Raw genomic sequence first — 22384 nt, 5'->3', positions numbered from 1 at the left:
GTGTGTGTGTGTGTGTGTGTGTGTGTGTGTGTGTGTGTGTGTGTGTGTGTGTGGGGACACCTGCTTATACATGGGTGACCTGGTGTCAAAAATCAGCCTGAAAAGATTTTCACAGTCTGATACGAAATGCTAGTAGATCACTTATCACTTGTAATTTCATCAATTAGCGTCACGACTGTCATGGGAGAACTTCAAGTGGGTCATCCGAACTTGTTTATTATTTTTTTTTTTTTAAATAAATCCAATCTTCAAAAGAGAATATCGGTCCTCAGTATCAATTCAGCAGATTAGTACTGCAGATTAATCAAGTGAGACAGAGATCTGATACTTATGAGCTTATGAAATATCAAATATGTCACCCTTTAACCAAACAATATGCACAGAGCGGGGTGGAGTATTAAGCATTAAAGTCATAACAATGACATTCAGCATCATTTATTTATCTAAATCCTTGTGACAGATGGGTCTACAGATAATAGAGCTTCCTCCAAATGGAAAGACCTAAGGAGCAAAGCGAAGGCGGAGCATGTACAGATAGTAGCAGGATAAAGAACGGCATTATTTAATCTGAAGACAACATGTATTTAAAGATAGATAGAGGGACAAGGAGGGTGGTGTGGGGATGTGACTGTGCACAGGGGGGAGTTCAAAAACAGGGTGATACTCTGACCAGCCAGTATGAGTTTTACTTCCTCAGACATCCCTCCAGATGTAAAATAGATTAATTATGCTAAAACGACTCAGTTCTGCTCTGAGACTTAGCCAGATGCTGCTGTCGGGATTTCTTGTTTTGATATTCTGCAGGCAGGGAGCTCCCAACTGTCTGTGCCTCGGTGCATGACTGTCAACACCAAACCCTTGCGGATGGTATCCGGTAAACACAGACACTATCTCGCATCCTCGCAGAGAACTAGTTTCTAGAATATGACTGTTTGCTGAAATAAGGAGCAAAACCACTGCAAAACTGACTCGACCGGGGTGATAGGGACTGCAAATGTTCTTAAGTTGTGTTGTCCTTTTAATAGCAAGATGCTTAAGGGATATATGCACGCTCGCAAGGCATCAAATTAATTCAAGCCCCCAGCCAAGTGCTTGTAAATCCTGGCTGCTGTAGCTGATAGCTAAGTATGTCAATTCTTCTTGCCTCTCTGGCTGGAAGCCAGCACGTCTTCAATTAGTCTTGTCTATTGCAAACCATCCTTTGGCTGCTAAGACAGTGAAATTAAACTCCGGTATTTTGACTCCACTAATTGCTGTGGCAGGTAAATGGCAAATCTGCTGCCCTGAATCTTAAGTGAACGTCATCGTCATCTTCATCTTCTGGTCAGGATATTAATGGCTTCAGTCGGATCTGTGGTGAAGCACTGGTCAAAAGATAAAGAAATCCCACTAGTAACTCAAATTTGTGTTTTAAAGGTTAAAGGTCATGATTAGGGTTAAAGGAATAGTTTGACATTTGTGAGAAAGATGCTTGCTTGTTTTCTTGCCACGAGAGCAAAGACATCTGTCATTTCCAGCCACCATCTTTGTTTGGATTAAGAAACAGAGCGACAAACTTGGGAAGAGGGTTAAAAACTTAAGTAAGTTTTGGTAAACAACCTTTTGGGTTTTTTCAAAGTTTGTCTGCTATTAATTTTTCAGAAAAACAAATGTTTCGCTCTGTGCCTCACATGTAAAGACCAAACATGAAAGGCCCAAACTGGGGCTCGTCTGTCTGTAAATATGGATGGATAGACAGAGCGCCTTATTAATCCTTAAAGGGAAATCGCAGTGTTGCGGAAGCCACTTCACATAAATCACAAAAACAATGTGGTAGGTAACAAACAATGCAATTAAAGGCTAAAAGATATATCATAACTGAATAAAGTATAAAAATAAAAATAAATATAAATAAATATAGGGAAAAAATAGAGACTTAAAGGTAGACCCATGAAATATGAAGCTACGACAAAGAAATGGGTATCTTAGATTAGCATAAAGACTGGAAACAAGGTGAAATCTCTAGTTCTGCTGCATCGATTTTGATCCTTTTTTTAAAAAAAAAACGTCCATCAAGAGTCAGACAGTGTTACAGAGGTGCAATACTACATCGTTGGAGAACTCTTTTAAGATTTCACACCATAAAATTTTATTGGATAACAATCTACTTTTCCCCAGCTGCTCCAGGGTTTGCAGGGGATGGATAAAACTGCCTATTAGGAGAGAACCCTCTGTACTCAACTCCATCCAAGACAACAACAAAAAAAAGGCCACTCTTACAAATTAGACATCGCAGGCGAGTGGATGTATGTGCTGGTTTTGTCGATAACATCCTATTAAGTGGAGGGGACGTGTCAGCGTAGGAGAGGGCCTAATCCAATCAGCAGCGTAATTAAAAACACACAGCACAGCAGCCCCGACGGCTGATGGCTGCACTGTCGGTGGTGGCATTCAGCGTTTAGCACAGAGAGGGATGAGCTGTAGCTGGGCAGAGCAATGTCCATCCCCGCTGCCGTGCGATTAGAAGCACAATCGGGATCAATAAGATTAAAAAACAAACAAACAAACAAACAAACAAAGAAACAAAAGACCAGACAATATGCAGAGAGTGATCTGTGGCACCACATTATTGTCCACATGATGCTCACAATCCTCATTCTCTTCCTCTATCATCATCCTAATTGCTTTAATCCATAGCCCGCTCAGTGTTTTCTGTCATTTGCCTGTGTTGTTTCCTAATTATCCTTCTCTTTATAGTATTGGCTCTCATTATCTTCTCGTTTCATTTAGCCTAGTTTCTTCCTCCTTAATTAACCCCCCCCTCACACACACACGCAGACGCACACAAAAAACCCTCCTCCGGCCATCATGCAGTTGGGAAACACACCACCAGATGTCACCCACACCCCAGTGCCTCTGATCTGTATTTCTATGAGGCGGAATGATTTTTGCCTTTGGCAGTGTCACACTGGTGCTTGGTGCATAACAGCACTAGGGGCTTTTTTTTTTTTTTTTTCTTTGAGAGATGAACTCAGAGTCAATTTTGCAGGGATGCAGCAGCAACAGGACACTTCCCCTCTGACGATACACTGCTGACGCCCATAGCGAGTCCTCGCTCCACGCTTGGTGTATTTTTTTTTCTTTCTCTGCTCGAACCGGTGACCGAGCCGTCCCTCCTTTCCCCCTCCGAGGGCCACTCTCCATCCTCTGTGTGCAGCCGAGCGTGAATCCGTGGCTCGGGAGCACTCTGGATGTGTGACAGGTTTCCTAGGAGAGGGGGTAGTTCCGAAGGTAGTAGGAGTAATAGGGTAATCTATTATACAGTCCAACTCTCTCTTCCCCCTCTCTTGCCCCCCCCTCCTCTCTCCCTCAGTCTTTCGCTTTCTCGCTGCCTCTGCCCTTGCATCAGCTTTTCGTGAGGACAGATGAGAGGTGGAGTTTAACTATGCACATTCCTGTTGCCCTCCTGCAGAGCACAGCACTTTTTCAATTAAACTGGAGTCCATCTGCCCCGCGGATTCAAAGCCCCCCCCCGCGCAGAGTGGGGGAAGCTCGCACATACTCGCAGACGCACACGGTTTCCAGGTCCAGCAATGTGTGACTGTAACCACTGTGGTGTGTCATCATATGTGTAAACAGCTGCAGTCATATATGTTTTACACATGTCGTGCTACACACGTTAACCAGCCAAAAAAAACCAAACACACGCACACACACGCACGCACGCACACAGTGGGAGGATATAAGGGGGATAGGTATGAAATGGGTATGAGTTTTAAGCAGTAATTCAGCTCCTACAATTTTCATCTTCACATAAAAAGAAGGAGGAGATACCTTCAATTAAGAGAAGTGAAATCTTTTTCAGTTAAAAAAAAAAAAAAAAGCCAATTGTGCCCAATTTATGCGCAAAAAACAGACACAAAGAGGCGAAAAGGGCTCTAAGTTGCAGGTTAGTCAGAGTTGTTCCCATTGCGTCTTAGTTCATGTTTATGTGCACAAGTATTTAAAAAAAATGTTCACTTCTCTACACTTTTTTTCCCTGTGTTTTACTGCTAACATGTTGCGGAAGGCTGCTTTCCACTGTTTCCACATTTGACCTTCTTCACTCGGTTCTCCATTAGTGTTAAGATCATTTCAAATCCCGCGCATCGTCTGTTTCTTTTGTGTTTAATAAGGTCAAGTCGTGGTGATAGACCAATTAACCAACCTCTCCTTCCTCCACCTCCTGCTCTATTTCCAACCCTTTCACCCCCATCGCTGACATTTTTCTCTCTCTTGCTCTCCATTTTGGTCCCACCTCCCAGGGAGGCGAGGAAGCAGAGGGAGATAGAGAGCTAACAGTGACCATCTCCTCCTTCTCCTCCTCCTCCTCCTCCTCCTCCTCCTCTTGCGCTCCTTCTCTTCCAGCACATGCTCACACTCCTTCCCTCCGATGCCGGCTGGATGCAGACCGGGGGATTTCCAGCAGCTTCCTGAGTCTGTCCTCCCTCTCCTCTCCTTGCCTCTCCTCCCTACCCTCCTCCTCCTCCTCCAACATCCGAAGCTTCTCCTCCTCTGCCTCCTCTTTTCTCCTGCTCCTCACCACCAGAATGTGGCACTCGGTGGCTCTGCTCCTCTCTGGATTCTCTGCTTTGATCCACGGTGAGCCTGTCCGCTTCTCTCTCTCTCTCTCTCTGTCTTTCACTCTGTTTTCAGGAGTCAGATTGCAGCGGTAGCACTTTAGTCTCAAAGTGTGATTTTATAGGAAATCAGGACTGGGAGTCAGTGGTTTTGATCTGTGAAGTACAGTCTGGAGTAAAATTTTAAAGTAGAAATAACAAAGACTCCAGAAAAAGAAAAGTGAGAATCTGACCCACCTGTTTGCTTACTTGTTTACATCTCTGGGTCTTTTCATAATGTGGCTCTTATTTTTCTGGATACACATGACGTGTTGACCCAGGGGTTGGATGCCTCTGGTTGTGATGTTTTAACAGGCAGATTGGCATCTAGTCTGTGCAGCGAGGCGGATGACAGAAACGCTGTGTAGAAGAGATCTGAATCAGCAGTCACAACACTCCATTACTCCTCTTTCCTCATTCCACGAGCCTCCTTCTGCCCGAGTCTGTTTGCACGTCAGAGGATCGTTCCCCAAAGGAGCACGTTGTACCTTGTTTGTTTTAACAGGCCACGGATCAATTGAACGGCATGTGTAGAAAGGCTATTCCATCTTGCCTCCCTGTTGTGTTGTAGAACTGTTGCTGCAGCCCAGCCGACGGGGCTCTGAGCAGCACAAGTCGCAGCTGAATGTAAAAGGCTGACAGCGGATTACAGGGCTGAGAGGAGAGCAGGTGAACTTTCCCTACGGGCAGAAGTACCGGCAGTGGAACGATCCAGTTTGTTTGCTTGTTTGGTTTATGCCAGAAAGTATGGCGAATAAAAGATAAGAAGACACAGAGGACAGAAGTTTCTGACCATATTTCTGCAGACTGAATTTTAAAGACACCAGATTTACAGAAAGACACTAGATTTGCATCACGTTAACATCACACATGTGTTTGGCTGGATGCTTCTAGTGAAAGCACCTTACAGTACCATGAGTCCATGCAGCCTTGCGCCACTGCCACTGCCACTGCTCCAGTGGGACTTAAACCTTGTCTGGAACCCTGTGAACCCTGATACTCCCGTTAAACATTCCATTAAATAGCTTCAAAATCAAAAACAAAAAAAACAAAAAAAATTTCCGTACTGTTCGACGATGTCCCAAAAACAGAAAATTCTGCATCTGCTTTTCTAGCACTTTATTGAGGTTATATAACACCAGACTGTGAAATTTCCAAATCGAGACACCGATTTTTAGTTGCTGCACTGTTACACTGACTGGATAAAATGATTTTATAATAATTCCCTGTACTTCAGCATGATACAAATGGTAGATTTAAAAAAGTTAGGAAATTGACTGTCAGCTGTGTTATGATGGGACAGGAAACATAGATGAAGCTACAGTTCCACAACATCCTTTACATTTTAAACTGTGCTTTGGAGTTCCACAGTACAGTTTACCTCTAGGTCCATTCTTTGTTTGGAGGGTGTTTGAACACCTTTTCAACACTTAACATTTTACGTGTATTACCCCAGAGCTTTTCAAACGAATGTAATTACCAATTATGCTCTGATAAGCTTTCCCACGGTTTCTAATTAGATTCTGTCTCTACAGTCTGCACGCTCCCTGTGAAATTTTCTCCTGTTTGTTAGTTTCCGTCAGTTTTCAGTACTATTGTTTATTATTTCAGTCTGACTGAGGAGCTAGACCTAAACTTCAGTGTTTCATTTGCAAAGCTAAGTTTTTTAGCGGCAGGGGTCATTTTTATTTCTGCTAAATTCATCATTAGATTTCCAGTTTCTCCCCCTTTCCTCTGTCACTTTTGTTTTTGGTCTTGTACTTCTGGATCTATTTATAGAGAAGCAACTTCAGATTTGAGGCCTAAATCTTCTGATTTGATCAGCAACATGTTTTTTTTTTCTATTTATCTAAAGTCTAAAGTTGATACCCCAGTGATGTTTTTAATCGGAGGGTTTTCCTCGAAGATTGTTGTCATTTTTATTCCCTTCACAGGAAACACAGTCTTAATGTACCATTAGAGGTGAATGAAATTTTGGCATAGGGAGGTTTTGTTATGAATTGAGGTGAGTCCCGATTTCCCAGGTGAAGATTTTGTCAGGTTGAAATTCTCTCATATTTGTCCGTCTCTCCAGTGTCGTTGCAGGGTCCTCACCAGAGGAACCTGCTTAAGAATCTCATGAAGGACTACAACCGGATGGAGCGGCCGGTGGGAAACGACTCCCACCCTCTCACCGTTGTCTTCTCCCTCAGTTTGATGCAGATCATGGACGTGGTAGGCGTGAAAACGTATTTCTAAAATACTGATATGTTATGTTCTTAATCCATGTGATTAGCCTGAAAAAAGAGAATTCAGATCGTAATTCGGAGCCGTGCTAAGCATTCTATTTGTTAATGGCTGAAACAGTGATATCAATGATAAAAATAATGGTGAGAACAGCAAGCTTTTTAAAAAAGAAAATTTTCAATTTGGAGGTGAAAAAGTAACCTCTCTGTAATCTCTGATAAGGATGTTCTACTATCTGACTTGTGATTTACAGAGCAAATGATTTCTAAGAGAAGAAACCGGCTAAAAATGTTTTAATGTTTTGCAGGATGAGAAGAACCAGGTGTTAACCTCTAATATGTGGCTACGGATGGTAAGGACCCCTGAGAGACTTTGAATGTCTTAGGTGACGATGAATTTGCTGCTATTATGGATTTTGGGGATTTTTATGTTTTTACATGAACTAGTGAATAGTAATGACCCACACTGTGAATCCCATGGTAACGTCTCCAAAACGTAGATGGATTTGGGGTTGTTTTTTCAGAAAAAGCAAACATTTTCGACACTAAAGAAATATACAAAAAGTATTATTCTGCCTGAATTATATGATTTATATCTATGATTTGTTTACATTACATCTAAACTGAAAAACAGAGGGGAATTGGTGATAAAGTAGATTCCCTGTAGTCCACTCCGATATAGATCGTCTGTGTGTTTGTGTGTTTAAGAGTTGGTTCGACCACTATCTCCAGTGGAACCAGAGCGAACATCCTGGAGTTAAAAACCTCCGCTTCACCACAGATCAGGTCTGGACGCCAGACATCCTGCTCTACAACAGGTAAAGCATGTATACACACCTAAAAACACGCTTCACACACACATTATATTTCAACAAATAGTGTCCTCTCCTGTCCTTCCTCAGTGCAGATGACGACTTTGACTCCACCTTTAAGACCAATGTCCTGGTAAACTCCAGCGGCTTTGCCGAGTATCTGCCTCCAGGTGAGCCTCTCCTCTTTTTTTTTTATCCCGTTCTTGCTCTCGCCATCGTTCATCCCTTGCTCCCATCATATCACTTCCTCTTCTCCCTGTGGTGCAACGGCGGCATCTCATTCTGCAATCTCTGCATGCACGTCTTCCCTATTTGTAGACTTGAAGGTAATATTTAATTAGTTTAAAACAACATCCCTGGTTACAGATTCCCAGTGCTGTGAGTAGCACCTATAAATAGGAGACGCTCGCTTCCTCTGCTTCCTGTCTTAACCCAAACGCAAGACCCGTGCAAGCCTGTCAAAGTAATGGCTCCCCTGGGTTTCCACAAGTCTTTACTCTGGTATTTTCTCAGTCATTTTTTTATACACCAGATTACAGTGGACTGAAATTGAATCCTTGAAGTTTGGGGGGGGGGGGGGGGGGGTGTTGAGTTGAAATGGCCCTTTGAAGTAAAAGTCGAAGATTGTGAGCTCAAGGAGCCACCCTATCAATTCTATTCAGTGGTCTATGTTTATTAATAGGCTCCTGCTGAATGTAAATACAGCTCCTTAATGCTGCGATCTGGATGAGAGCCAGTTAGGGGTGGAATAAAAAGATAGCGCTCTGGTGTGGTACAGTACAACAAGGAGGAGGAGAGGTCTCGCTGCAAAACGTGATGGGGAGAGAAGGTAGGAAGAGATCAGGGGAGATGGAGTAAATGGAAAGACGAGAAAAAAAAAAAAAGAGGAGAAAAAGGAAAAGAATTAGCCGCAAACCAGCTTTTTTCACACAAGCCTGGTTTGCTGCTCTTGAGGTCTTTCTGGGCTGCTTGTTGTCACTAAATAAAAGGCAACAGGTCCGTGGGTGGCAGGCACGGAGCAGGAGCTTGACACACAGTTAATAATTTAAAGGCGTAGTACCCCAGGTGTCTGCTGCATAGCAGCATTTGCAGGCTACCTCTCGTTGCTGCAGAGGTGAAGGTGTTCCACTGTTATGTTTGGGTTAAATGGTATAACAGGAGATAAGGTGTAAAGGGTTTTAGCTCATATCTATGTCAGGTGATATCAACAAGGTAATCTTATCTCCGGGCCTTGAAATGCCCTTCTGGGAAGAGTTTTTGGTTTTATTTTGGGAGCTGCATGTGCTGTGAGAGAGAGAGTTTGTTGTTCCAAGCTGCAGAAAGAAAAAAATCCAGGCGTCTTGTTTGAGAGTGTTGCCTCAAGATTACCGGATATCTGTGAGAGGCAGGTTTCAAAAATGTTCCGCACATGAAGGTGCACAGAGCAGTGGACTGGAAAGGCAGACAGAGCTACTACTGCGTGATGTGTGTAATTTAGGGGTTAGTGTCTCAAGAGCTCAGAATGGGAGCAATTATAAAGACATCATCCCCGTGGAGAAAAAGGCAAGAAGTTGATGTAAATAGAACAGTGAAATTTGTAGCTGCCAATTTGGTGTCATTTTTGGGACCAACCTCTGCTTTGGAACCAGCATTCAACCTGCTAACCTCCTTACTCTCCGCTAATCACTGCTTTCATTCCACTCTGAATGCTGATTTGCATGTAAGCAGACTCATAATGAATGCCTTTGAGATCCGTAAGGCTTCATTTGGCGTTTTGGTTCTGTGTGTGCGTCTTAACATCTAAACAGGCTTGATTCGTTTATTTTAGTAATGTCTTTAAGGGTTGGAGTGCCAGCGGCCGCTGCGAGGATCATTGGGATTCTTTGTTTGGGGGTGGTTACCCGCGTACGAGTGTGTCTTCATGATTTTGTGCTTGCGTGTGCCTATGCATACGCCTGTGAATGCATTTATTTTGCATAATAACAGCGGTAATCTCATTAGGGCACTGTGCACAATCTCATTTCTCAGTGTCACTGCTGATGTTTCCTTCTATCGCCAGGGCTTAGCTAACAGCTGTGTGTGAGGGCAGAGCACAGGAACCAGTTTGTTTGCAGTACAGAATGTCTGAAACCTGTGAGTGACAAAACTGCTGCCAAGTTCGTTTTTTTTTTCTTCTAATCTTTGATTGGAGGTTGTTTTTAATCTAGTCTTTGCTTTCACTTCTCCAGCCTCTAACCTCAATTTCAAAACAGTAAACTCTCTGCAGACCTGCACATTGTTAATATAAAAATCCTATCGCGGTGTGTACTCTCGGTTGTGATGCGGCACTTTTCTGGCCATTTCTATATAGAAAATGTTGGTGGTTGAGTTAAGAATTGAGTTATTAGAGCTGGCTAGATATGAAATGAATGAGTAATTCTTTCAGACAGGCAACTTTATATTCAGGACAGGCTTTCTGCACAACTCAAGTGCTCCCCCGATACATCTTTCCCTTGTCACCGCTGTGCAGGAAACTGCAGGGGTCAATGTTATGAATTTGTCAATTGATTGTGAGCTTTACAAAAACTCTCTGCCTTCTATTCCTTTGTCCTCTTCCTCCTTTTTCTCAGGGATCTTTATGAGCACATGCAACGTGGACGTTCGCTGGTTTCCTTTCGACATCCAGAAATGCGAGCTGAAGTTCGGCTCATGGACGTACGATGGCTGGCTGCTGGACCTTCAAATGAATGAAGCTGACATTTCAGGCTACATGCCCAATGGAGAGTGGGACCTAATGGGTGAGCAGGGTGAAGCCGTTGTATCCTCATCAAAAATATCTAGTCGTAGAGCAAAAGAGCCCATTTCTTTCCGTCCCTTTTCTTCCAGGAGTTCCTGGCACCAGAAATGAGGTCTTCTACGATTGTTGTAAGGAGCCATACCCGGACGTGACGTTTGTTGTGACGATACGGCGGCGAACGCTCTACTACGCCCTGAACCTGCTCATCCCCTGTGTGCTGCTTTCTTCTATGACCCTGCTCATCTTTGTGCTGCCAGCTGACTCTGGGGAGAAGATCTCACTGGGTGAGTGGAAGGAAATGCTACAGCATTTTTTTTTTTTCGACCTCAAGTATAAAGACATTGCATTTTAGTGAGTAACAGTGTTCGTAAATAGAAACTCTGTTTACAAGACAACTCAACAGGGCACCTTTAATGGATACAGAAATTTCCAAGAGAAATATGACAATAAATACAAAACACATATCAATGATCATTTATATTTTTTATTTATGGTTTATATATCCCTCATAAACTTCTGTATCCTTTGTGAGTAAATATGGTATTTTAAAAAAAAAGCATTTTTAATAAAAGATGATAATGTTGCTTTTTATGTGCTGAGATACGGTTGATCTACAGTTACATTACCGACCAATACATTGGCAGAAAACAAGGAGGTGCATAAAGCATGGTATGCTGGAGAAGAGCTGTGCGATGTGTTTTATGTAGATTCTTTTTATGTTTTACATCTTGGACCAGCAGGGAAATCTACCACAACACCCGCTTCCATCAATACCCAACCTGCCCATGAAGTGCCAATGAGCAAATCATATAACTGCTCGTAGTTGTGAATGTTGCATGACTGGCATGACTGCCACAGACAGACCAAACCTTCCTAGTATAAAAAGCATAAAATGAAGGAGTGGCACGGAAGACCACAGGAAAAAGAATGAGAGAGAGGCAAAGGGAGAGGGTGTGGAGCTGAGAGAGGAGAGGGATCACAGGTTGAAATAGAAAGATGAAAAATGCAGAGGAGGAGGAAGAAAAGGGAACACAGACTGGAGGAGAATTCGAAAAGAATGAGAGAGGACAGCCAGAAAGAGAGAGGGAAGAATGGTGAGGCGGAAAATGTGGGAGACAACCAAATCACACTAGAATAGGCTGGAAGAGAGAGAGAGAGAGGACGCAGTGCTACGATCAGCTGCAAATAAATGTAATATCTGTTTTAACCTGTTTAGAGATGAGTGATGTTCACATCATCAGGATAATAAAGACTCTAAATTATCTAACCTTTCTGACTGGAGCTGAAAAGATCGAATAATAGATTGACAGAAAAATAATGATTGATTAGTTGTTTTTAAAACAAAAAAGGCCAAACATTCTTTGTTTCCAGCTTATCAAGTGTGAGGATTTGATAACCTTTTGTTTTATATCACAATGAATGGGATATCTTTGGGTTTTAGACGGTTGGTCACACACAAAAAAAGCACTTTTTAGCCTCTGTGACATTATAATGGCCACGTTTCACTATTTTCTGACATTTTACAGACAAAAAATTAATCGATTAATTGAGAAAATAGTCAGCAAATTAGTCAATACGGAGAATAATCATTAGTTGCCTATGTCGAACATTAAGTTATTGTATTGTCTTTGTACCAGTCCGATCAATCACCGAATACACCAAAACATTTAGACAAATGCTCATGTTTTTTTGTAAAAACTCTTTGACAGCATTGTCAAAGTATCTTTAACATCATAACAGAATGCATTACGAAGCATTTCTCTACCGAAAAGAAAAAGCCAACCTTTTCACACACAGCCAGTTAAACTATTGATGTAATTAAGACTAGGGAATTGATTAGGGGGAGAGAGGTTACACACTTCCTTCCAGGAAAATACTCTGTCACTCCACTTGATAGAGGAGACACAGGGACCAAGTGGCTGTGTCTTTAGGGTTAGAGGACCACGCTTTTAACAAGTTAACAAGTTTAACAAGTGTCACCTCTGAGAAAAAAAAACAGCAAAAAAGTACCATTTTTAATTTTCTCTATATCCTTAAAGGGCATTTATATTTTATCTCTCGGCCTAGGAGTTTAATTGAATACTTCTGACTGGGAACAGTTTATGCAAGCAAAGCACTCCTTAAATTCTGTATGTTGGAGAAGTGAGACAGATAGTGTGGAGGTGGATAAATGAAGATGGAGGTGAGTTTCAGGGCACGAGCGTACAAAGTGTGTGTTCACGTGCATGCCTGCGGAGTTTGGACAAGTTAAAAAATGGCTATCTGCTGTGCGGAGCAGCTTTTTGCTGTAGAGGTACAGAATGTCAAAAAGTAATTCACTGCATGGGCATTAGCCGCTCATTTACATAAATCGAACCTGATCCCAATCCTGAGTGTGATCATTTATCAGGAATACCAAACACACTAATGTAGTTCCTCACAAGAGAGTACAGAGACTCAGGGGAGGAGACTTAACCACAGTATTGATTGCTTAACAAAATGGAGTTCCAGCATGAAGTTCTCATATCTATCCGTCTATCTTTCTATCCATGCAGGTATCACTGTCTTGCTGTCTCTTACTGTTTTCATGTTGCTGGTCGCTGAGATCATGCCAGCCACGTCCGACTCTGTCCCCCTTATAGGTAGGTAACAGATGGTGTTTGTGCGCATTTTCACGAGTGGTTCACACGATCCTTAATGAGCCAATGTCTCAACTGGGCTCAGGACACCCGATTAAAACCTCTTGATATCACATGACTTAATGATTGTCTGTATGAAATGAAGATGTGTCACTCATTAGAAATACTGCATGGAGTCTCCATCTGACACTGACAATTGATATTTGGTTTCTAGTGTTCATTTTTTTTCTGTAGTAATTCCGAGTGGTTTACCATGTTCACCATCTTTGTTTCGCCCGTTAGTACGCTAACATTTGATAAATAGCACTAAACACATACTACAGCTGAGGCTGGTTAAAATTTCATTAGTTATGCAGGTATTTGGTCATAAACCCGATTGAACGTATTATAATTTTGACCAGATGATGGCGCTAAATGAAAAGTCAGAGGCTCAGCAAAGTTACTAGCATTCATACTCTGGGGACCACAAATGTTTGTACAAAACTCCACGACAATCCATCTGATAGTTGTTGAGATTCGGTCTGGACCAAAATGGTGGACAGGCCGACGTTGCGATCTATAGAGTCCCAGAGGTCATTACAGTCTGCCAAGGTAATCGCACTCATTATCCTCAGACCACAAGTTCAGATCGGTAAAACACAAAATACACAAAATAAAGGTCAAAAATACACAACCACATTTACAACATACTACCAAGTGTTACAAAATGCCCCCCAAAAAAACCAACCAAAACAGAACAACATAATTTATTTTAACCACCTGCTCGCTTTAAAATTTAATTGACTGAATTTGTTGCAGGAAATTATGTTTAGTCAGCTAACATTACAGCCAGAGACGGATGAAAGGCCACGTTTGCCTAAAGACACAAATCCTGGTCAATAAAAACTTGAGAAAAAAAAAAAAACAGTCATTACCATCAGAGTTTTGCTTTCAGCATTTTATTTTTTATTTTTATTAGCAATTACTACCCTGATGCAGTCTTAATCTGTGGGATGATTTTGCAAACACAATGCGGCGACCAGCAGGTAGTAGAGCTGGTAGCAGGTCTCGGGCGGGCACGAAGATATTTAACAAAGAATGTGTTCACCTTGGGTAAAGCAGGGAAGAAACGGATACAGAAGTACAGTATTGCATGAACTACACTGAGATGTTCAGAGGATACTGGCGAAAAACATGGAAGTGTGTGTTAATCTTATAGCTTTGGTCTCTGACTTTTCAAATTAAAGAGACTTTTATTGGTCTGTGTGCCAAATCAGAACCTGCTGGGGCCACTGTGGCTGTTAACAGGCCAGTAGGAAATTACAGTGTGTGTAAAATGACTTAAAAATTAAATATAGCACTGCTCTATACTCCTCCCAGGACAGTACTTTGCCAGTATAATGATCATCGTTGGGATGTCAGTCATCGCCACAGTGGTGGTTCTGCAGTATCATCACCATGATCCGAATGGAGGAAACATGCCGAAATGGGTGAGCTCACACCTTTCGTTATAACATCAAAATTATGCAATGCATTATCAGTTACATACATCATGCTTTGCAGCTTGTTAAATTTTGTAAATGGCTGGTCTCCCTATTCCAGATATGATGCATTCCTTCTATTAATCTCTATTTCAGCATTCTCTGCCATTTTCAATAACATCTGTTAGTGCTACCTGTGCTCCTCTGCCAGTTTCCTTGCCGTGTTTATTCTCCGACTTCCTCGTCTGTGACTCATCTGGCATGTGTCAGTCTGCCTGAGTGTGTTCATTAAATGCCTCGCCACATACTTTTACTGGAGTGCGTTTCAAAGCACACTGGATATGTGGGCAGATTCAATGTGACTCGTTCCCTGTTCTTATATTTCCTGCCTTCCGTTTATTGCCAGACAAGACTATTTGCTTGTGATTTGTTCTAATCTGAATATATCAAAAATGTGAAATGTGGAAAAAAGGTCTGAAATAATGGCATCAAATGTAAAAATCATTTGGAATTGGTTAAAAGAATCGCTGCCTTAAAACCTGATCTTGACAAACAGGAACATTTTAATATTTCTGTGGTATTAATCAACGAATGTAATATAGGATGGAATTATTTTGGCGTTTATTAAGTGATATATGTTTATTTAGTGATATATGTTTGAGCTGCAAAGAAAAATTGAAAGGTCTTCATTAATCGATATATGTACAAAGAGCTTGGTTGTGTGAGAGTACGGATGCGGTGTATTGACACATTGCAAGGACGTTCTGTTGATGAATGGCCTGTTCAGATAGTCTGATGGCCAATTAACAAGCTAATGGATGTGGTTCACATGAGGGCATCGAACCAGCACAGATCATAATTGCAGCCCGGACAAAAACAGCATCAACAGCAGCAACAACAGGGACTGTTACCTGGCCAGTAAATGCACTCAGTGGAGACTAATTGAGCAGTCATCTGGACATTATCTTCTCATTAGATGCCAGATACCCATCTGGATGCTGTTGGGCAAATATGTCCTTTCAGGGGACATGTAGTTTGTGTCCAAGGGAGTTTGTGTCCAAGGAAGGAGAGGAGAGGGGGCGAGACACGGAGAGAAGAGAGAAAATTTGTACCAGCTTGCAAGCAGCCACTCTTCCCTTTATCTTAATGCTGCAGTTTACAGCAACATTATTGCTCAGCTAATTACAGTCATGAAACAGTAATCTGACAGTCAATCTCAATAATTCCACAGTTTGAGTTCAAAGCTGCCTTTTCAACTATCCTGTCTGCTGGGAATCCAGTTAAAGCACAAAATCTTCTTTGCCTCAGGCACTTTGACTGGGTGTCCCTAGTGAGGATCTCACACGTCTGCTTATAGCAGTGCAGATTCATTTTTTAATAAAACAATAACAATAAATACATAAATAAATAAAAAATAGAAACAGCACCAATGTCAGTCCACGACAAATGAGGCTATTAGCCCAGCTTAACTGGTGTTATGTGAAGGTCGAGATGTGAAACATTTACAGCTTTCTTATATTTTCTGTTGCTACCTCGTTTGCTTTTTTGCTCTCCTGCTCTGCTACTCCCCGTCCTCCACTCTCATCTTTACATTCCTCTTTTTTCTCTCTACAGGTGCAGCTCATCTTGCTCCAGTGGGTAGCATGGTTCCTGCGTATGAAGCGGCCAGGAGAGAATGATGACCCAGAGCGCCCCCCGTGCGCCCCCCATCTGCGTCGCTGCTCCTCCAGCTCCCAGAGCGGGAGCATCCCCAACCCTCCGGACCCCACCCTCCATCCGCTGCACCCCCAGAACCTGGCTCCTCTCCAAACAGGGCCCCTCCATGCGGGACACCCTCACCTCCACGCCCAGTCCAGTGCTAACAACAATGGGAGCCTTCTTTACATGGGCTTCCAGAGCATGGAGGACCCTGCGGTGCTCTCGGAGCCTGTCCAGAGGAATAACATCTCGGTGCCGCCTCCACGAGTAGCAGGAAGCCCACCTCCACACCTGCCATCTCAGTTCTGTAGCTCCCCACCACCTCCTACCCCTAATATGGATACTTTGGGCTGTCCCAGCACTGTCTCCAGTGGTGGGGGCTTTGGAGGTGGACCCGGAGGGCTTGGAGGATGCTCGACTGCAGGGATAGGAGACCCCCAGCTGCAGGCTATCCTGGAGGAGGTGCGTTACATGGCGGACCGTTTCCGAGAGCAGGACGAGGCTGAGAGCGTGGCTGACCAGTGGAAATTTGCAGGCGCTGTAATCGACCGCCTTTGTCTGGTGGCGTTCAGTGTTTTCAACATCATATGCACCATCTCTATCCTCATGTCTGCCCCAAACTTTGTGGAGGCTATTTCAAAGGACTTCATTTGAAAGCATAGAGGGAAAAAGAGCAGGGGAAGTGTGAAGGAATGGATGAGGGGAATAAAATATAGGATGAAGAATGGATTGGGCCCGGATCCAAGGAAACATAATTTCCAGCGTACTGTAGGCTCTGTGATTTGTGATTGCAAGGAACTGGGAAACAGAAAAACACAAATGGTTTTCTTTGCAATACATTATGTTCTGTAACTGAAATATAAGAAGAAAAGGCATGAGGAAGGGGATAAAGAGTGAAGTTAAACTGAGATTAGGGTGAACAGGGTGCTTTCTCAGATTCTCGTCAAGGTGAAATGGAATTTGTTTAAGTCGAAGACTTTCCCCCAAAGTTTAAGGATCAAGAAAGAGAGGATATCAGTCCAGTGCAACCTCAAGTAAGCCAGCTCTTAAAGCAAGAAGGAGATTGATATAGTAAGATGGGAAAAGAGAGCAGCAGATAGATAGAGATAGATAAATAAGAAAGACGTTTGGCTGTTTTATTTTCTTGAGGAGGGAAGACAGCCCTTCACTCCCACATGTTGAGGGAAGATGGCATCATTTAAAGTGATGTGAGAAAGAGAGGACAGGGAGAAGAAAAAGGGACTTTTACAAGGTCGGGAAGGAACGAGACTTCATCCTTCGTGACATTGGCAGAGTTAAGTGGAGTAAGCAGCGTGATGCTCGGATATACAAAAGCGAACCGAAGATCAAGAACGTTGCAGCAGAGAGGAACAGGAGAAGATCTCATCTATTATTCAATCACATCTTTCTAATGACCGTCAAATTGAAAGACTTCGGATAATCTTTAAGGCTAATAAGCTTTTAAAAGATGAAGTCCCCTCTCTACTCGCAAACCTCTTTAAATTTCCAAGGTCTTATCTCTTTCAGACGATTACCAATCTGCAACAATCAGCAGAGATCAAAAGCTCCTCAGCAGCGGGCACAGTTTCCAGCGCTTATCATGACTGGGAAACCGAATTACCTGGGCATCAGCACCGCGGTGGCCAGTGGCTGCACCACAGTGGAGAAAGTTACCTAACTGTATCTGGCAGGCTCCAAATAGCCTAACTGATGTCGCCGGATTTCATATTAATGGTTTAATGGCTGAAATGTAGTTCAGGTTTTTAGAAGAACACAATGGGCACAAGTAACACCCCATCAAATTACTGTCAGATCATTTCAGGGATTTACAGCTTCATGAGTGATTTCACGTTTATCTAAAATAAGATGAGTTTTTAATAGACCTGTATTTTCATGAAATTGATTCCCTTTAATAAAGTAGTGATTTAAAAGGTTTAAATTTAAACTATGACCTTCACCCAAAGATCATCTATGGCTGTGTCTTAAATTTAGTTTGCCTTTGAAGGAATTGAACTTCTTCTTCTACTTACTAAGATTCAGACAACCATAAATGACTTTACTGTGTCTCTGCTAGCACTTTGAATGTATGCTGGATGTTAGGTTAGCCCAGCTTAGCTCAGCTCATTTCATTAGATGCCTATGGGTTCAAGTAGCTGCTCCTACTAAATGTTAAAATTTTTCCTGTCTGGCCTGACCAAAGTGCAAGTTGTGTTATATATTAGTAATTTAGAATTAACAGAGAAATTAGATTATATCAAATGAACAATCTGCTACTTCTTCTCACTATAGCTGTTTCCAATATCATTCAGTTTTTACCGTAGAGTGCGGCATTTCTGAACACTGAGTACGAAATTTATGCGTGATATAGTGCCCCTGAAAACCCCCACAGTGGAATCAGTGACATGGAACATTTCTGCAACAATCCCACAATGCAATATATCACGTTTTACATCTGGAAATTACCACCGTGCGTCTCTGCATCTGTTGTTGATGATGCAAAATGACGATTCTTACGTTTCTCAAATGTCATTTTTCTGTTCACCACAGAGTAAACTACTGCGTGTCTATAAGGAATAGTGAAGGAGGGAGTGATAATGCACACAGGCCAGGATTATGAGAGAAGGATGAGTCATTGAAAATAGCTAGAAACAACAACTATCCAGCTGCAAGTGTACCTTTAACATCACCTCTGTACAATTCATTGCGGTTAATTGTTGCATTTCTCAGTGCTTCACTCATCCAAGATGGTGTCACATTCTCCTCTTATAATTATATATTGGTTTACATGTGGATACGGCTATGGTACACAGCTGCTGATAATAACTATAGATAAGTCAGGAAAAATTGTTACAAATGTAGAATTTTTCTGTATTTGTGAAAACAGCAGTAGCAGTATAAATGGTAGTTTCTTGTGTCACACACATACAAGCACCAAGCCTTCATAGCCCACATAGTTATTTTTGTCAGAAAAAGGACACAAGTGGTTGAAAACAAATGTTTAGCAATAAACCCCTGATAAAATGTGTTTTTTGTGAATTTGAGTGTCTGATATCTGTGAATTGAACAAAGTTAAAGCTCACTCCTCAACCATATAAACTCTAAGCAGAGACACAAGTAAGTCATTCCTCATTTTGCTTGGCCGGTAGCAGAAGAACTTCCTCAAAAACCAAACAACCCTTTAAAGCCTTTAATTTATCTAATGCTAACCTTAACCATGGCCGTACAAGGTCACCATCCTTCATTTTACTTTGTGGTTAGACCCGGGCCAGGTGTGGACTCGACCCTAACACCCCCCGACCGTGGGTCAGTGAATGTAAACATTTAGATCATGTATGTTGACTGGGAGCTGAAAGCGGATCCTCTCTGGGCACCTGGTTCTGCCCTCCAGCGTCCGCAGACCGCGATGCTGCAGACTCACCAGCGGCGTCTTCTCTGCTGCAGCTGCCGATTTGGCTCTTTTCATTTGTTTCGTTAATCATAACTTCATCAAATGTGACTTTTGATTTCACTCTGTAACGATTTCGACTTTATACGTAGCGAAAGTTAAATACCTGAGTAAAAGAAAATACTTAAGTTAGTGTGAAATTACTTATTTTTTAAAAATACTCTAAAAAGTACAAGTAGACAAACGCAAACGTAAAACGACTTTGTTTCAGCAACAAGAGAAAATGTAAGTTGTTACTTCCACCCCTGCTTAAACACGAGCAAATGGTACATTTTCAACTGCGGATTAATAAACATTTGGTGCTGTAGGGATTATTTCCAGCAGCAGGATGATGTGGGAATGACTCTAAATACTGTGCCCATTTTTATTGTGATGAAAGAACATTTCACCCGGTTGCAACAATGTTGCTCAGTGATGGGTTTGTAATAGTTTTTGAAAACAGTGGAGCTCTGTGAGCCAGAGGGAAAAAAAAGAAATATCAGGCTTTAGCTACACAGACAATACTTGTTTAGTAGGATAAATGCATTATTAGTTTTGTTGTTTTCATGGGATTTGATGACAGTAAGAGCCTTATCCTTTAAGGTATCCGTTAACGTTTGCTTTTAAAAAAAAAGACCCAGCAGGACAAAATATGTTTACTACATTCCTGACCTACACTCTCCGTTTCTAGTGGCTATACACATGCATCTTCTCACTGTGAACTGCTACACGGTGTGTGTAGAGACAGTTGTTCAGATACATTATCTCTACATCTCTCTTTATCTTCTGTCTCCTCTCCCTTCCTCTCTAAAGACAAGTATCCTAGTAGGCGGAAAGTACACTTCCTGCCAGGGTTGTTTGAAGGATGTTCTCCTTCCAGCACATACTGACAACTAAACACTCACGTCTGTACGGAGTATTTCTCATCCTGAAAATAAAGCATTGTCCCTTTTTTTTCTACCACTTTTGGTCTGCTCTGCTCTCTGTTTCTGTGTTGACAGTGGCTCGCCCCAAACCCAAAAAGAAGGGAAAAATGACAAAGTGAGGGGATAAGAGGAGGAGGGAAAGTGCTGACACGCAGCGAGAGCTGGACAGGGCCTTAATTGATCACTTGTTCAGGAAGGAGAGAAGGGGGTTGGGGTGGGATGGGAGGAAGAGCAGGGGAGGGTTAATGGGGGAAAGAGGGGGCATACTGGGTAATTCATCGGATTTATGAGGGACGGAGGCAGGGGAGATGGGCGCTCAGACAAGCATAACTCAGTCACAGACATCAAATGAAAGGCCACTGCAATATATCACACCACAAGGGAAAATATAAAAGACAGAAATAAACAGAAATTAGAGACATATTTTCATGCAACTGGGGGGATGTGTGTTGGCGTGTGGTCTTCCCTGTGTCACTCAGTCAGTGTGTCAGACTGAGTAGGGAGGGGTCAGGGGTGTATTTATAGAAGTGTGCTGGTCCTTATTCAGCGCAGACAAGGCTTCCCGTTTGACGGGCTAACTCTCTTTTGCTCTGAGGTCGAAAAATGTGCAGTGCAAGCAATCTGGCAGCACTCAGATTTATTGTGTTCACTCAGATGGAATAAAAGAAGACAGAGAACGTGTGTGAAGTCTGTGTGTGTGTGTGTGTGTGTGTGTGTGTGTGTTTCCATGGGGAAGATGAGTCTTGGGGTCTGCGTATGCACAGAATCAGTTGTTGTTGTTGTTTTTTCTCCCCACCCAGTTCTAATTTAATAAGAGAGCACCAACTTAACCCTTTTTCCAGGCCTCAGATATTTTACTCAAATGGGTGATTCCACTGAACCTCGGAGGCACATTAGGCCTCCATGACGAAATGGGGTGGTGATATGTTAGCTAAAAAGATGCAGTCACTGTAAAGCATACAAATAAACCAGAAAGAAATGTACAAGTCAACCTCAAAAAGACTAAACCAGTGAAAAGATATTACAAAAGGCAAACACACATGGCATAAAAACATACAAATTCATTATGTACATTAAACATTCGCACAGCACACTAGTTACATGCATGTACAATAGTTAAACATATTCAGATGCACCTACCCATGTGAATGCACACCTGTTCTCGCTAAGGGCTCCACTGTGCTGTGCAGCATCCCAACATCTTGCGGCTGAGGCCGATCAATGCCTTTTAATTACCAAGGGCCCAAAGCACCGGTCGATACAGCTGATGAGAAGCAAAGAGAGGGAGACAGAGAGAGAGGAAGGAAGAGAGGGGGAGAGAGAGAGAGAGAGAGATGGGGGGGGGGGTGCTCCAGACAGTGATTGATGCTCTCTCCTCCTAGCGAGCCTACGTACAGATGTGTCGTTAGGCTTGATTAATTCGGCCAAGTCACATTCACTCACTTTACAGACTGCCGTTTAACCAGCCCAGGCCACAGCGGTCACAAGGTTAAATGCACAGGAGGTGTCCACCCTGAGGAACACAGGCCTCTTAACCAATAAGTCAAGGGTGTCTGGTTGGCCTCCACAGTACTGGCTAGTTGCCCGTTATAATCAGGTTGTAAGTCAGTGGTTCTCAAACTTTTTATGGCATGCACAGATGCACACAATTTTTATTATATTTTCCCTACGTAAATTAAATTCATTCTAATTAGTTTCACTCCATATTTTTCCCATTATCATCCACGGCCCATCAACTGTGTCCCCCCAGGGGGACATAGAGTTTGAGAACCACTGTTCTAAGTTGACTGAGTTCTGATTTCTTACCCGACTGGTAGAAGATATTGGAA

General features: G+C 42.5%; 1 protein-coding gene across 1 annotated transcript; it reads left to right on the top strand.

Moving 5' to 3' along the window:
- Positions 1–4568: 4568 nt before the first annotated feature.
- On the top strand, positions 4569–19918 carry chrna11 (cholinergic receptor, nicotinic, alpha 11). Its single transcript, XM_040121031.1, has 12 exons — positions 4569–4620; positions 6712–6851; positions 7171–7215; positions 7571–7680; positions 7765–7844; positions 10263–10430; positions 10519–10713; positions 12964–13050; positions 14407–14516; positions 16122–16285; positions 16364–16418; positions 16509–19918. The coding sequence occupies exons 1-12, from the start codon at positions 4569–4571 to the stop codon at positions 16857–16859; spliced, it is 1557 nt and encodes a 518-aa protein (XP_039976965.1). The 3' UTR covers positions 16860–19918.
- Positions 19919–22384: the final 2466 nt, after the last annotated feature.

This window comes from Xiphias gladius, chromosome 24 (genome assembly GCF_016859285.1).
Source record: "Xiphias gladius isolate SHS-SW01 ecotype Sanya breed wild chromosome 24, ASM1685928v1, whole genome shotgun sequence".
NCBI lineage: Eukaryota > Metazoa > Chordata > Actinopteri > Istiophoriformes > Xiphiidae > Xiphias > Xiphias gladius.
Note: the sequence above shows the minus strand (reverse complement) of the source record. Positions and strands in the feature narration are given on the sequence as shown.